Source organism: Lethenteron reissneri, chromosome 1 (assembly GCF_015708825.2).
Source record: "Lethenteron reissneri isolate LAM-NWPU_2019-01 chromosome 1, ASM1570882v1, whole genome shotgun sequence".
Taxonomy (NCBI): Eukaryota; Metazoa; Chordata; class Hyperoartia; order Petromyzontiformes; family Petromyzontidae; genus Lethenteron; species Lethenteron reissneri.
The window spans coordinates 7491747-7507777 of NC_083779.1; the positions used below are offsets into that span (position 1 = coordinate 7491747).

Below are 16031 nucleotides of genomic sequence, written 5' to 3' on the forward strand. Positions count from 1 at the left end.
AGCAGCAGCAACAACCGATATCACGAATTAAGAAAAGTTGCAAAGAGCGAAAATGTCTGATTCTTTGCGTTGTAAACACAAGAGAGGAGGGAGAGAGGGCGGGGGGGGCGGGGGGGCGGGGGGGGTGAGAGCGAGGGAGGGAGGGGAGGGGCCGGGGGGGAAGGGGGGGAGCGAGGGAGGGAGGGGAGGGGCCGGGGGTGAAGGGGGGGAGCGAGGGAGGGAGGGGAGGGGCCGGGGGGGAAGGGGGGGGAGCGGGGGGGGAGCGGGGGGGGGGAGCGGGGGAGGGCGAGGGAGGAGGGGAGGGGCGGGGGGGGAGCGGGTAGGGATGGGTCTCTCTCTCTCTGACGCCAAGGCAGTAATCGCTCACACTCGATTCCCGCACACGAAGAACATCAGCGGCACGTGGTCTGAGCCTCCCCAAGGGTTGCTCAGCCTGAACTGGGAGACTCTCTCTCTCTCACGCACACACACACATACACAAAAGACAAAGATCCCCCGTATAGCCTTCAACAGACTGTAGGGGCAAGTGCTGTTCGCGAGTAGCACCTATGGAGGTCGGAACGGCACACGAGGGGGTGGGTGGGTGGCCAGCACCACGCCCGGCCGCCTTTGTCTCCCTAGTGACGATGTTTACACACCGCACCAGGTACTCATTTGAGGCTGAGTCGACCTAGAGGAGTCCCAGGAGCGGTTCAAAGAATCGTCACCGGTGTTGGCCGCGAGCGGGAATCGAACTCGGGTGCCGGGTTCGTTGCGTCGTGTAGCGCTAACCGCTGCACCACCGCTCCTCACACCATCACGCACACACAACTACAGTCACTAAGTGGCGGTGACGACACCACCACGGCGCTTGTGCCAGGCTAGGTGCACTCCGAGGCCACGTGAAGTGTCGAAGGCTCGTCGGCAGGAGGTCACGGGGCAGACCCAGGTGCCACGGGTTGACCGACTGAGATGCCAACTTGCTGCATTTTAGCCACCCGGCGCTCCGCTCGTTGTTGTGAGCGTCGCTCCTCCGCCCTCCGTTGTTGTTGGAGGGCGACTGCCTCCAACTGCCCAGTAGCGTCCTTCACGAGCCTCCTCCACTGAGGCCGATCTTGACACCGCTGGTACCACTCATCGGCAAGTCCACTCAGCTCCACGTCCTCCTGTACCGCATCAGCTCCATCTCTTCTCCAGCCCGTGCCGCGCCCGTTTAGCCCCCTCGATCAGGCCGAACAGAAGCTGCTCGGACATGCGGTGGCTGGGCATGCGGGCTACGTGACCCAGCCAACGCAGCCTCGCCTGCCACACGACCTCACCGATGGGACCGTGTCATCGGCAAGTCCCACTCAGCTCCACATCCTCCCGTAGGGCATCAGCTCCATCTGAGCGATGTTCATCTTCGGCGGGTGCGTAAGCCGCTACCACCACTACAATTTCTCGTCCCCCCCCCCCCCCGTTGATGGGGAGGCGAGCCCACAGTACCACGGGGCTTGCAGCGTCCCACACCTCGCCTCGTCCACTGCTCAGCCGATGTAGCCTTTGAGTACACGAAGCGCCACTCACTGCCCGGTGTCCGTCACGTTTTGTTGCCCGCGAGTGGGAACGATTGTCCACCAGCCGCTCGTAGTGAATGGCAACTCAGAAACCAGGTGGGTCGATCACCAGCCTGCTGGTGATCCACCTCCTGTGTTTGTGCATCAGGATATTGATTCACACTGGAGGAATCGGATGGGATATAGAGCTCTTTTTAAAATCCTTTATATTAATTTCACTTGCTTGGTTGCGCGCTTACGACCGTGCAAATCTTTCGGTCGTTTTTTAACCCACTTCCCGTGATCCAATCGAGCTGACATTTTGCACACAGACTCGTTGTGCGTGACAATTAATGTTCGTGACAAATTTTTTCCAAAATTTTTTCCAAAATTTTAAACTTTTTAGAAATTAGTTTTTCATTTTTTATTTAAAATACCAATGTGATAAAAATAAAACTCTTACTCAAGAAAAACAGAAATGAATAATAAAATAAAACCGATGCCACGCATATAAAGGATGTATAGTGAAAAACTTTGTTTTTACGGGTTAAGTTTTTTTGTTTGTTACAGAAGTCCATGCGGTACCGGTCCAGCTCCCGACACGAGGAATGGCAGCCTCTCTCTCCAGCTGTTTTGGTGGGTGGCATGGCGGGGTTGGTGGGGTGAGTGGGTGGGGTGGGTGGGGGGGGTAGGTGGGTGGGTGGGGGAGGTGAGTGGGTGGTGGGTGGGTGGGTGAATTTGGGGGGTGGGTGAGTTGTGGGGGGGGGTGTAGGTGGGTGGGGGAGGTGAGTGGGTGGTGGGTGGGTGAATTTGGGGAGGGGGGGGTGAGTTGGGGGGGTAACTTGTGGGGAGGGAGGGTGAGTTGGAAGGGTGAGTTGTGGGGGGGGGGGGTGAGTTGGAGGGGGGGTGAGTTGTGGGGGTGTTTGGGTGAGTTGTGGGGGGGGGGTGAGTTGGAGGGGTGAGTGGGAGGTGTGTGGGTGAGTTGGGGGAGGGTGAGTTGGGGGGTGAGTGGGGGGTGTGTGGGTGAGTTGTGGGGGAGGGGTGAGTTGGAGGGGTGAGTGGGAGGTGTGTGGGCGAGTGGGTGGGGGGGGGGGTGAGTTGTGGGGGTGAGTGGGGGGGGGGTGAGTTGTGGGGGGGGGGTGAGTGTGTGGGGGTGTGTGGGTGAGTTGTGGGGGGGGGGGTGAGTGGGGGGTGTGTGGGTGAGTTGTGGGGGGGGTGAGTTGGAGGGGTGAGTGGGAGGTGTGTGGGCGAGTGGGTGGGGGGGGGGGTGAGTTGTGGGGGTGAGTGGGGGGGGGGTGAGTTGTGGGGGGGGGTGAGTTGTGTGGGGGTGTGTGGGTGAGTTGTGGGGGGGGTGAGTTGGAGGGTGAGTGGGAGGTGTGTGGGCGAGTGGGTGGGGGGGGGGTGAGTTGTGGGGGTGAGTGGGGGGGGGTGAGTGTGGGGGGGGGTGAGTTGTGTGGGGGTGTGTGGGTGAGTTGTGGGGGGGGGGGGGTGAGTGGGGGGTGTGTGGGTGAGTTGTGGGGGGGGTGAGTGGGGGGTGTGTGGGTGAGTTGTGGGGGGGGTGAGTTTGGGGGGTGAGTTTGGGGGGTGAGTTTGGGGGGTGAGTTTGGGGGGGGGGGTGAGTTGTGTGGGGGTGTGTGGGTGAGTTGTGGGGGGGGGGGTGAGTGGGGGGTGTGTGGGTGAGTTGTGGGGGGGGGTGAGTTGGGGGGGTGAGTTTGGGGGGTGAGTTGGGGGGGGTGAGTTTGGGGGGGGGGGTGAGTTGTGTGGGGGTGTGTGGGTGAGTTGTGGGGGGGGGGGTGAGTGGGGTGTGTGGGTGAGTGTGTGGGGGTGTGTGGGTGAGTTGTGGGGGGGGGGGTGAGTTGGGGGGGTGAGTTTGGGGGGTGAGTTTGGGGGGTGAGTTTGGGGGGGGGTGAGTTGTGTGGGGGTGTGTGGGTGAGTTGTGGGGGGGGGGGTGAGTGGGGGTGTGTGGGTGAGTTGTGTGGGGGTGTGTGGGTGAGTTGTGGGGGGGGGGTGAGTTGTGTGGGGGTGTGTGGGTGAGTTGTGGGGGGGGGGGTGAGTGGGGGGTGTGTGGGTGAGTTGTGGGGGGGGTGAGTGGGGGGTGTGTGGGTGAGTTGTGGGGGGGGGGTGAGTTGGGGGGTGAGTTTGGGGGGTGAGTTGGGGGGGGGTGAGTTTGGGGGGGGGGTGAGTTGTGTGGGGGTGTGTGGGTGAGTTGTGGGGGGGGGGGGTGAGTGGGGGGTGTGTGGGTGAGTTGTGGGGGGGGTGAGTGGGGGGTGTGTGGGTGAGTTGTGGGGGGGGGGTGAGTTGGGGGGGTGAGTTTGGGGGGTGAGTTGGGGGGGGTGAGTTTGGGGGGGGGGTGAGTTGTGTGGGGGTGTGTGGGTGAGTTGTGGGGGGGGGGGTGAGTGGGGGGTGTGTGGGTGAGTTGTGGGGGGGGGTGAGTGGGGGGTGTGTGGGTGAGTTGTGGGGGGGGGGTGAGTTGGGGGGGTGAGTTTGGGGGGTGAGTTGGGGGGGGTGAGTTTGGGGGGGGTGAGTTGTGTGGGGGTGTGTGGGTGAGTTGTGGGGGGGGGGGTGAGTTGGGTGTCTCAGTCTCTGCCCCCCACGAGATACACCACGCGCCACTCCCCCCACTCCCCCCACTCCCCCCACTCCCCCCACGAGGCCCCCACCTCACGTCCCCACATGGATTTTCTCGCCTCTGCTCCGCCGGTATCCAGATTGATGGCGGAGGGAGTCAGGAACCCCGACCCCCCCCTGCCCCCCCCCCCCACCCTCTAGGGACCCCCCCCCTGCCCCCCCCCACCCACCAGCCCCCCCCCCCCACCCCGCAGTGATTACGAGCAGGGCGCGATGCTCAGGGGGAGGAGGGGGAGGAGAGGGGAGGAGGAGGAGGTGACGAGGAGGAGGTGGAGGAGGTGGAGGTGGAGGAGGTGGAGGAGGTGGAGGAGGGGGAGGAGAGGTGACGAGGAGGAGGAGGAGGAGGGGGGGAGGAGAGGTGACGAGGAGGAGGAGGAGGAGGGGGTGGAGGAGGAGGTGGAGGAGGGCGAGGAGCAGGAGGAGGATGACGAGGAGAAGGAGGAAGTAGCAGGAGGAGGAGGAGGTGGAGGAGGAGGAGGTGGAGGAGGTGGTGGAGGAGGTGGAGGAGGAGGAGGTGGAGGAGGATGACGATGAGAAGGAGGCCTCGCCAGCCCAGTGGGCTACTTTGAGGGCCTTCCTCTGGGCGAGACGCACCCTCCCGGGGCCGCCTTTGTCTCCCCAGCGGCGATGTTCCCTCTTCCTGCACGGATGGCCGCGTGTAAAGATAAAGATCCCCCGTGTAGCCTGTGGCAGCCTGCTGGGGCAAGTGCTGTTAGCGAACAGCAGCACCTATGAAAGGCCGGCACGGCACACGAGGGGGTGGGGTGGCCAGCACCACGCCCGGCCGCCTTTGTCTCCCCAGTGACGATGTTTACTACACACCGCACCAGGTACTCATTTGAGGCCGAGTCGACCTAGGGGAGGCCCAGGACCGGTTCAGATAATCGTCACCGCTGGTGTTGGCCGTGAGCGGGAATCGAACCCGGGTCGCCGGGTTCGTAGCACAGCGTAGCGCTAACCGCTGCACCACCGCTCCCCACACACACACACACACGTACACACCGCAACAGGTACTCATTTGAGGCTGAGTCGACCTAGGTGGGGGGGGGGGCTGGGCAGAGGGCACTGGTAGCGGCAGCCGTGGGCCGTGACCGGTAATCAAACATCGGTCAAGGACAGCGTCGCGGCTGTACGGCGCTAATCACTGCGCCACCGCTCCCTGCAACAGACACCCGCAACTCCCGCTTGCAACTCCATCACCCATCCCCCCCCCCCTCTCTCTCTCCTCTCTCTCCTCTCGCTCTCTGATATTAAGACATCAGTCTGCCGAAGGAAATCAAGTTACAGGCATTTTTAGCAGAATCGATTTCTTCCGCTGCCGCTGCTGCTGCTGCCACCGCCAGCCGCTCGCTGCTGGGTGCTGAGCTCGAAATGAAGGAGTGAGTCTTGGGGGTCACGGATCGTGGGACGAAGGGGGGGGGGGTGGAGGAGGGGGGTGGAGGAGGGGGGTGGAGCAGGGGGGGTGGAGGAGGGGGGTGGAGGAGTCGCCTACACGCACGCATGGTGGACAGTAGAGGCTGCTTCGTGCGGTTTGATTGAAAAAATAATACGGCCGCCCTGGTTAGTACTTTGGTGGTCGTGGTGGTGGTGGTTGCGCTGGGGTAATTGTCTGTGGGTGAGTGGGTGGGTGGCTGTGTGAGTGGGTGGGTGAGTGGGTGAGTGGATGAGTGGGTGGGTGAGTGAGTGGGTGGGTGGGCGAGTGGGTGAGTGGGTGAGTGAGTGGGTGAGTGGGTGGGCGAGTGGGTGAGTGGGTGAGTGGGTGGGTGAGTGAGTGGGTGTGTGGGCGAATGAATGGGTGAGTGAGTGGGTGATTGAGTAGGTTAGTGGTTGAGTGAGTGAGTGGGGAGGTGGCCGAGTGAGTGGGTGAGTGAGTGGGTGAGTGTGTGAGTAGGCGGGTGGGCGAGTGAGTGAGTGAATGGGTGAGTGAGTGGGTGAGTGGGTGGGTGAGTGAGTGGGTGGGTGAGTTGGTGGGTGAGTGAGTGAGTGAGTGGGTGGGTGAGTGGGTGGATGAGTGGGTGGGTGGGTGGGTGAGTGAGTGAGTGAGTGGGTGAGTGAGTGAGTGGGTGAGTGAGTGGGTGGGTGAGTGAGTGGGTGGGTGGGTTTGTGGGTGGGTGAGTGAGTGAGTGGGTGAGTGAGTGAGTGCGTGAGTGAGTGGGTGGGTGAGTGAGTGGGTGGGTGGGTGAGTGAATGGGTGGGTGGGTGAGTGAGTGAGCGAGTGAGTGAATGGGTAAGTGAGTGGGCGAGTGAGTGACTGGGTGAATGGGTGGGTGAGTGAGTGCTTGGGTGGGTGAGTGAGTAGGTGGGTGGGTGAGTGGGTGAGTGAGTGAGTGCGTGGGTGAGTAAGTGGGTGGTTGCGTTAGTGGGCGAATGAGTGGGTTAGTGAGTGGGTAGGTGGGTGAGTGAGTGAGGTAGTGAGTGGCTGACTGACTGAGTGGGTGAGTGAGTGACTGAGTGGATTGATGAGTGAGTGGGTGAGAAAGCGAGGGAGTGAGCTCCTTGCAGAAGAAATGCAGCAAGTTGGCGCAGTGGGTAGCGCAGTTGGTGGTGTATCTGGCAGTCATCTCAGTCAGTCAACCCATGGCACCTGCTGCGTCTGTCCCATGACCTCCTTTTCAGCGAGCCTTGCACCTAGCCTCGCACAGGCAACTGAATGACGTTACCGACAAGTGGTGGAGAACCGCGATTGTTGTTGAGTGTGTGACTGGGCAAGTGGCTGAGTGATTGGGCAAGTGAGTGACTGGGTGGGTGAGTGGGTGGGTGGGTGGGTGAGTGAGTGAGTGGGTGAGTGGGTGAGTGGGTGAGTGGGTGAGTGAGTGAGTGGGTGAGTGGGTAAAGTGAGTGATGGAGTGGGTTAGTGAGCTAGTGGGTAAGATAGTGAGTTGGTGAGTGGGTTAGTGAGTGAGTGGGTGACTGGGTGGGTGAGTGAGTGGGTGGGTGAGTGGGTGGGTGAGTAAGTGAGTGAGTGGTTGACTGAGTTATCGGTCGAGTGAGTGATTGAGTGGGTTAGTGAGCGAGTGGGTAAGAGCGTGAGTTGGTGAGTGGGTTAGTGAGTGAGTGGGTAACTGGGTGAGTGAGTGGGTGGGTGAGTGCGTGGGTGGGTGAGTGGGCGGGTGAGTAAGTGAGTGAGTGGTTGACTGAGTTATCGGTCGAGTGAGTGATTGAGTAGGTTAGTGAGTGAGTGGGTGACTGGGTGAGTGAGTGGGTGGGTGAGTGAGTGGGTTAGCGAGTGAGTGGGTGAGTGAATGATCGAGTGAGTGGTGATTGAGTGAGTGGGATCGTGACTGAGCGAGTGAGTGGTTGCGTGAGTGGGTGGCTGAGTGGGCGGGCGATTAAGTGAGTGAGTGGTTGACTGAGTTATCGGTCGAGTGAGTGATTGAGTGGGTTAGTGAGCGAGTGGATAAGAGCGTGAGTTGGTGAGTGAGTTAGTGAGTGAGTGGGTGACTGGGTGAGTGAGTGGGTGGGTGGGTGAGTGAGTGAGTAGGTTAGCGAGTGAGTGGGTGAGTGAATGATCGAGTGAGTGGTGATTGAGTGATAGGGTTTCGTGACTGAGCGAGTGAGTGGTTGCGTGAGTGGGTGGCTGAGTGGGCGGGCGATTAAGTGAGTGAGTGGTTGACTGAGTTATCGGTTGAGTGAGTGATTGAGTGGGTTAGTGAGCGAGTGGATAAGAGCGTGAGTTGGTGAGTGAGTTAGTGAGTGAGTGGGTGACTGGGTGAGTGAGTGGGTGGGTGAGTGGGTGGGTGAGTGGGCCGGTGAGTAGGTGAGTGAGTGGTTGACTGAGTTATCGGTCGATTGAGTGATTGAGTGGGTTAGTGAGCGAGTGGGTAAGAGCGTGAGTTGGTGAGTGAGTTAGTGAGTGAGTGGGTGACTGGGTGAGTGAGTGAGTGGGTGGGTGAGTGAGTGAGTGAGTAGGTTAGCGAGTGAGTGGGTGAGTGAATGATCGAGTGAGTGGTGACTGAGTGAGTGGGATCGTGACTGAGCGAGTGAGTGGTTGCGTGAGTGGGTGGCTGAGTGGGCGGGCGATTAAGTGAGTGAGTGGTTGATTGAGTTATCGGTTGAGTGAGTGATTGAGTGGGTTAGTGAGCGAGTGGGTAAGAGCGTGAGTTAGTGAGTGAGTTAGTGAGTGAGTGGGTGACTGGGTGAGTGAGGGGGTGGTGGGTGAGTGGGTGGGTGAGTGGGTTAGTGAGTGAGTGGGTGACTGGGTGAGTGAGTGGGTTGGCGAGTGAGTGGGTGAGTGAATGATTGAGTGAGTGAGTGATTGAGTGATTGGGATCGTGACTGAGCGAGTGAGTGGTTGCGTGAGTGAGTGGGTGAGTGGGTGGGTGAGTGGGTGACGTAATTTCCTGTGGTAAATATCAATCATGTACCCATTGTGGGGGGTCTCAAGGGATGAGCGGTGGGGGGGGGGGTTATCCCCCATTGCCCCCCGCCCCTCTCCCTCCACAACATCCGCTGTGGAACACAAATACAAAGCTAATTGACCCCCTGTGTAGCCTTACGCGGTTATTGGGGCAAGTGCTGCGAGGGAGTTACAGCAGCAGCAGCGCCTATGGTCGGCATGTAACACGAGGGGTGGGGAGGGGGGGTGGGGGTGGGTGTTCAGCACCACGCCCGGCCGCCTTTGTCTCTCCAATGCTGTTGTTTACTTGTCATTGGTGGCCGTGAGCTGGAATCTAAGTCGGGTGCTCGCCGCTGCATGGTTAAATAAAGGAGTTCATTCACAAGATGTAAGACATCTCAATGGTCCGCTGGCATGGTTAAATAAAGGAGTTCATTCACAAGATGTACGAAATATCAATGGTCCGCTGGCATGGTTAAATAAAGGAGTTCATTCACAAGATGTAAGACATCTCAATGGCCACTGGCATGGTTAAATAAAGGAGTTCATTCACAAGATGTAAGACATCTCAATGGCCACTGGCATGGTTAAATAAAGGAGTTCATTCACAAGATGTAAGACATCTCAATGGCCACTGGCATGGCTAAATAAAGGAGTTCATTCACAAGATGTAAGACATCTCAATGGCCGCTGGCATAGTTAAATAAAGGAGTTCATTCACAAGATGTAAGACATCTCAATGGCCACTGGCATGGCTAAATAAAGGAGTTCATTCACAAGATGTAAGACATCTCAATGGTCCGCTGGCATGGTTAAATAAAGGCATTAATTCACAAGCTGTAAGGCATCTCAATGGAGGGTCTCTAGAATGGTTAAATAAAGGCGGTGAGTCACAGGCAACAGATGAAATATCAATGGTCCGCTGGCATGGTTAAATAAAGGAGTTCATTCACAAGATGTAAGACATCTCAATAGCCGCTGGCATGGTTAAATAAAGGAGTTCATTCACAAGATGTAAGGAATCTTAATGGGGGATCTCTTGAATGGTTGAATAAAGGCGTTGAGTCACAGGAAACAGATGAAATATCAATGGTCCGCTGGCATGGTTAAATAAATGCGTTCATTCTCAAGATGTAAGACATCTCAATGGCCACTGGCATGGTTACATAAAGGCGGTGAGACACAGGAAACATGAAATTTCAATGGTCCTCTGGCATGGTTAAATAAAGGCGTTTATTCACAAGATGTACGAAATATCAATGGTCCGCTGGTATGGTTAAATAAAAGAATTCATTCACAAGATGTACGAAATATCAATGGTCCGCTGGCATGGTTAAATAAAGGAGTTCATTCACAAGATGTAAGACATCTTAATGGCCGCTGGCATGCTTGAATCAAGGCGGTGAGTCACAGGAAACAGATGAAATATCAATGGTCCACTGGCATGGTTAAATAAAGGCGTTCATTCACAAGGGGAACGGCTATTGCATTGAGAGTCAGACAGCGCGCTGATGAATCAATGGAGGAGCCGCTGCGGTTATCGTTCCTTAATGAGGGATGGGAGGCTGCGCAGATTTCTAATTGATCAGCCAGTTGCCTATTATTATTTTTTTCGTCTTCTAATAACGACGACGGATGAATGGGGCGCAGGTTTTATAATTGAAGGTGATAAAAAAAATTATCTAATAATTAATCAATAATAAACGATGATAAAAAATAACAACAATGGCGAGTTTGATGGTAGTGGACTAACATGTCACGGGAACTCTCCCCCCCGCCACCCCCTCCAGATGTCCAATTCTTGTGCTCTGGATTGCAGAGAGAATCGAACATCACCCACAGCTCCCTATTTCGACGTCGCTTCACGTGTGCACACACGCAAGACGAATCCGCCGAATTGGTAAGAAGCTTCCGCGTGTGTCTAACTTATTGCTAGTTGCTACTTTTCTTAAAAAAAAAAAATAATTATTTGATGACGACGATCAAACGAACGCGCGGACGTCGAATTCCCCGTGGCTGCCGAGTCGATACGCGTGGACTCGGGCGATCATTCCTCACGTTTTCTAAAGTTTTGTGCCACGCGTGATTCATTATTGCCTCCATGCATCAAGCCCTACACCGCTCTCTAATTGTCACGTGTGAATTGCACCTCGTTAAACGGAATGGGCACGTGCCCCAAGGCAACTTACGCAGATTTCTAATTGTTGCCAACGCCCGCCAGACATCCAATAACCAAAGGGAGACAAAACGCCACCGGCGGCTTCCACTGATTTCTAATCGCAGATCGCGACGTTGCCGCTTGTTAGCTGCAATGGGCACGTGCCCCACGGCAACTTACGCAGATTTCTAATTGTTGCCAACGCCAGACAACCAATAACCAAAGGGAGACAAAATGCCACCGGCAGCTTCCACTGATTTCTAATCGCAGATCGCGACTTGCCGCTTGTTAGCTGCAATGGACACTCGCCTCGCGGGTACTTCCGCGGATTTTTATTTTTATTAATATCATTATTGTTATTTCCACGCCAGACATCGAACAACCAAAAAGAGAGAAAACGCCATCGGCAGCTTCCACAGATTTCTAATCGCAGATCGCTAGCGGATTATTTTTTTCCCTTCTCATTTACACGCCAGACATCGAATAACCAAAGACGGAGACGAAACGCCACTGGCGGCTTCCACGGATTTCCAATTGCCATGCCACTGCAGCTCTTGACCCTGAACATCCCACACTAATTCTATCGAGGATCGTGATTGAATTACACCGGGAAATAAGCGCGTGCACAGTGCATATGCATCGTATGCTGCGACGACAACGGTAAAGGTGGCCCGTATAGCCTTTGGCCATGCTGTCGGGGCAAGTGCTGTTGCTTCGGGCATGAAGTCCACGCACACACAGAGGGGGCAGAGAGAGAGCCCGAGTCGGGAGTCGAAGCCAGCATAGACACAACATAGACACAGCACACACACAGCACACACACAACACACACACACACAGCACACACACACACAACACACACACAGCACAGCACACACACAGCACAGCACACACACAGCACAGCACACACACACACAGCACACACAGCACACACGCACACACACACAGCACACACACACACAGCACACACACACACACAGCACACACACACAACACACACACACACAGCACACACACACAGCACACACACACACAGCACACACACACACAGCACACACACACACAGCACACACACACACAGCACACACACACACAGCACACACACACACAGCACACACACACAGCACACACACACAGCACACACACAGCACACACACAGCACACACACAGCACACACACAGCACACACACAGCACACACACAGCACACACACAGCACACACACACAGCACACACACACAGCACACACACACAGCACACACACACAGCACACACACACAGCACACACACAGCACACACACACAGCACACACACACAGCACACACACACAGCACACACACACAGCACACACACACAGCACACACACACAGCACACACACATACACAGCACACACACAGCACACACACACAGCACACACACACACAGCACACACACACACACACCACACACACAGCACACACACACAGCACACACACACACAGCACACACATAGACACACACACACACATAGACACACACACAGCACACACACATAGACACACACACAGCACACACACATAGACACACACACATAGACACACACACAGCACACACACACACAGCACACAACACGCACACACACAGCATACACACAACATACACACATAGACACACAGCACACACACACACACAGCACACATACACACCATGCATACAGCATACACACACAGCATACACACACAGTACACACACAGCACACACACACAGCATACACACACAGTACACACACAGCACACACACAGCATACACACACAGCACACACACAGCACACACACACAGCATAGACACACAAAGCACACACACACACAGCACACACACAGCACACACACACAGCGAATACACTGCATAGACACACAACACACACACTGCATACACACAGTACACACATAGTACACACAAAGCACACCCACAGAATACACACAGCATAGACACACACACAAACACACAGCACATACACACAGCATACACACAGCATACACACACAGCATAGACACACATACACACAGCATAGACACAGCATACACACAGCATAGACACATAGCACACAGCATAGACACATAACACACACAGCATAGACACACATACGCACAGCATACATACACACACAGCATAGACACATAGCACACACACAGCATAGACACACACACACAGCATAGAGACACACAGCATAGACACAGCATACACACAGCATAGACACATACACACAGCATAGACACACACACACAGCATAGACACACATACGCACAGCATACATACACACACAGCATAGACACATAGCACACACACAGCATAGACACACACAGCATAGAGACACACACAGCATAGACACAGCATACACACAGCATAGACACATAGCACACAGCATAGACACATAACACACACAGCATAGACACACATACACACAGCATAGACATACAACACATATACACACATAACACATACACACAGCATAGACACATAACACACACAGCATAAACACACACAGCACACACACAGTATTGACACACATACACACAGCATAGACACACACAGCATAGACACATCGCACACATACAACACACACATAACACACACGCATTATAAACAACACACACATCACACGCACATCACACGCACATAACATCACACCACACACACACACAAATCACATCACACATAAAGCACACACGCACACACACGCATTATAAACAAAACACACATTACACACGCATCAGACGCACACAGCACACACACAGCATAGACACACACACAGCATAGACACACACAGCACACACACAGCATATACACATCGCACACATACAACACACACATAACACACACGCATTATAAACAACACACACATCACACGCACACCACATCACACCACACACACACACAAATCACATCACACATAAAGCACACACGCACACACACGCACACACAACACACACACGCATTATAAACAAAACACACATTACACACGCATCAGACGCACACAACATCACACTTACAGTGTCTCCACACTAATCTCATCAGAGGGAGAGAAGTCCTCATGCTAGAGGAAGCTGCTATGAAGAATAATGTAATATGAGAGAGAGAGATGGAGAGAGCGAGAGATAGGGAGAGAGAGAGAGCGCGGGAGAGGAGAGAGATAGGCGAGAGAGACTTTTGATTTTTAAACAATTTTTATTGCCGCCAGCAGCAACAGCACTGGAGGCGATTCCGATACGAAATACACAAAGTCACCAGCAGACAAATAACACAAACACAATAACAACACAGGCGCTGTGGCGGTAGATACGCCGCGCACAACACGAAATAAAAGCCACGTGGTGGTGGTGGTTATGGTGGTGCTGGTGGTTGTGATGGTGGTTGTGGTGGTGGTGGTGGTGGTTGTGGTGGTTGTGGTGGTGGTGGTGATTGTGGTGGTGGTGGTGGTTGTGGTGGTTGTGGTGGTGGTGGTGGTCATCGCGCCTGCCACGGTGACGAGCGAACGCTTCAGAAGGTGAACACCACGAGGGTGCCGTCCACGCTGGTGCAGAGAGGGGCTTTTCCGGCTCCCCAGCGTTCGAAGAAGACGCGCTGCACATCACCGACATGTGTGTGGCACATGGCGTGCTCCAGCCGGAGCCGCGCCTTGAGCAGAGAGAGACAGAGACACAGAGAGAGAGAGACAGAGACACAGAGAGAGAGAGAGAGACACACAGACTTTTGACTGACTTTTATAAGTTTATTTCACCAGCGCAAATTGCGCTGGAATATTCCGGTTCATTCAATACACCTGCCTTTATGGCAACAAAAATTTTATACAACGTCATCCCGCACCACATCGCCACCGCCCCACAGCCAGTGTCCGGTGTGCTTTTCAAAACCACTCAGTTCACCTGCCTTTATGGCAATTAACGCTCATCGTCATCACACACCACGTCGCCACCGCTCACAGCCAGTGTCTGGTGTGCTCGTCATCCGGGCTCTCACACCCCTCTGCCTAGCAGAGTCGCTCTTCCGCTCCCACCTCCTCACCCTCCTCCCCGGCTGGCGGCGGCGGGTAGCGGTGTCTTCTTCAACGCCGCGGGGGGGGAAAGGGGTGATGGGGGGGGATGGTGGCTGTTTTTCTGACCTTGTTCATCAAGGCCTTTACCCGGAAGATTTCCTGACGGCTATATCCGAACTTGCTTGGGTCCTGGACCACCCGCCGGGCTGTGCTCATAAAGTTCTTCCTGTTGGGGAAACTGTCCTGCACACGGATGTTTCGTTTCCCGTACGACCATTTCAGGAAACCAAGGAGGTATTCGGGGGAGCACTCCATCTCGGGCATCGGAGGCCAGCTCATCGGCCTTTCCGCCTGTCCCTTTGGGGCGCCGCCGCTGACGCCGCCCACCCTGCTCCCTTGCGACGCCGGGCTGGGCGAGGCTGAGTCTGACTCCTCGACGTCCGGCAGGATCGGCCCCGTTCCGACCAATAAATCCAACACCCGGTTGGCCTCCCAATCACTGAAACCGTAACCGTGTGGATCCCAATTCACGTCCGTTACCACCTCCGCAAGGGAGCGCTTATCGGGGAAAGCCTTCATCAGCTCTTTCACCGCATTCCCCTTTTTCTTCCTTCCCGTCTCCTTCAACCACAAGAGGAGGGCTCTGGGCGTGCACTCCCCCGGCCTAGCCTCATTCCTCCAACCTCCGAGCTTCTGGGGGTACTCCTCCTCATCCAGATCGTCCTCCGAGTCACCACTATTAGCTACGGCTACAGCTTTCCCGTCGGCGCCAACCCACCCTCCGGTATCCGCCGACGTTCCGGGAACGGGGACCTCACCGGGCTCAGTCCCAAGTGCGTGCAGCTTCCTCCAACCCTTCGGTCTCTTGGCCCGCCCCGTGGCGGACGAGGGGATGTTTTTAGGAGGCACGAAAACGCCCGGCACCCACCTGGCGCCCGCGGCGCCCAGCAAAGTTAGGTCCGGCTGCTGACCCCCTCCGTCGCCTATTGCCAGAGGCACGCTACCTCTGGCCTTCATGGCCTCTCTCTCCATGTTCTCCCCGCAGCTGCCGCTCTCTGCAGCACTTTCTCTCTCGGTCGCCGTCAGCTCCATGCTCCCTTCCTCGTCACCTATTGGGCCGTGTGAAGGGAGGCCCTCCCGGGCTGCAGCTCCGCTCAGCTCAGCACTGGCGCTGGCGGTGGTCGACGGTTCTTCTCCTCCCGATGCCGGGACGGGCGGAGCCGGGCTCGGCGACCGCGCTCTCGGCGTCACCACGTCCGCCGGGGTCGCGCCGCTGGTGGTCTCCAATACCTTTCCCTCTGTCTCCACTGGGCAGCCGGCTGGCTGGCTGACCGTCTGTCCGACGTCGCCAGCTATGGCCGCCCTCTTCGGCTGGCCGTTTTCA

At 56.1% G+C, this 16031-nt stretch overlaps 1 protein-coding gene across 1 annotated transcript in view; it reads right to left on the reverse strand.

The window, feature by feature from the left end:
• Positions 1 to 14641: 14641 nt before the first annotated feature.
• FAH (fumarylacetoacetate hydrolase) overlaps positions 14642 to 16031 on the reverse strand; it is a 31575-nt gene continuing 30185 nt past the window's right edge. Inside the window, exons 13-14 of the mRNA XM_061549826.1 lie at positions 14919 to 15843; positions 14642 to 14714 (exon numbers count right to left, since the gene is read on the reverse strand). Coding sequence (XP_061405810.1) covers positions 14642 to 14714; positions 14919 to 15843 — 998 coding nt within the window. The remainder of the gene's footprint in view (positions 14715 to 14918; positions 15844 to 16031) is intronic.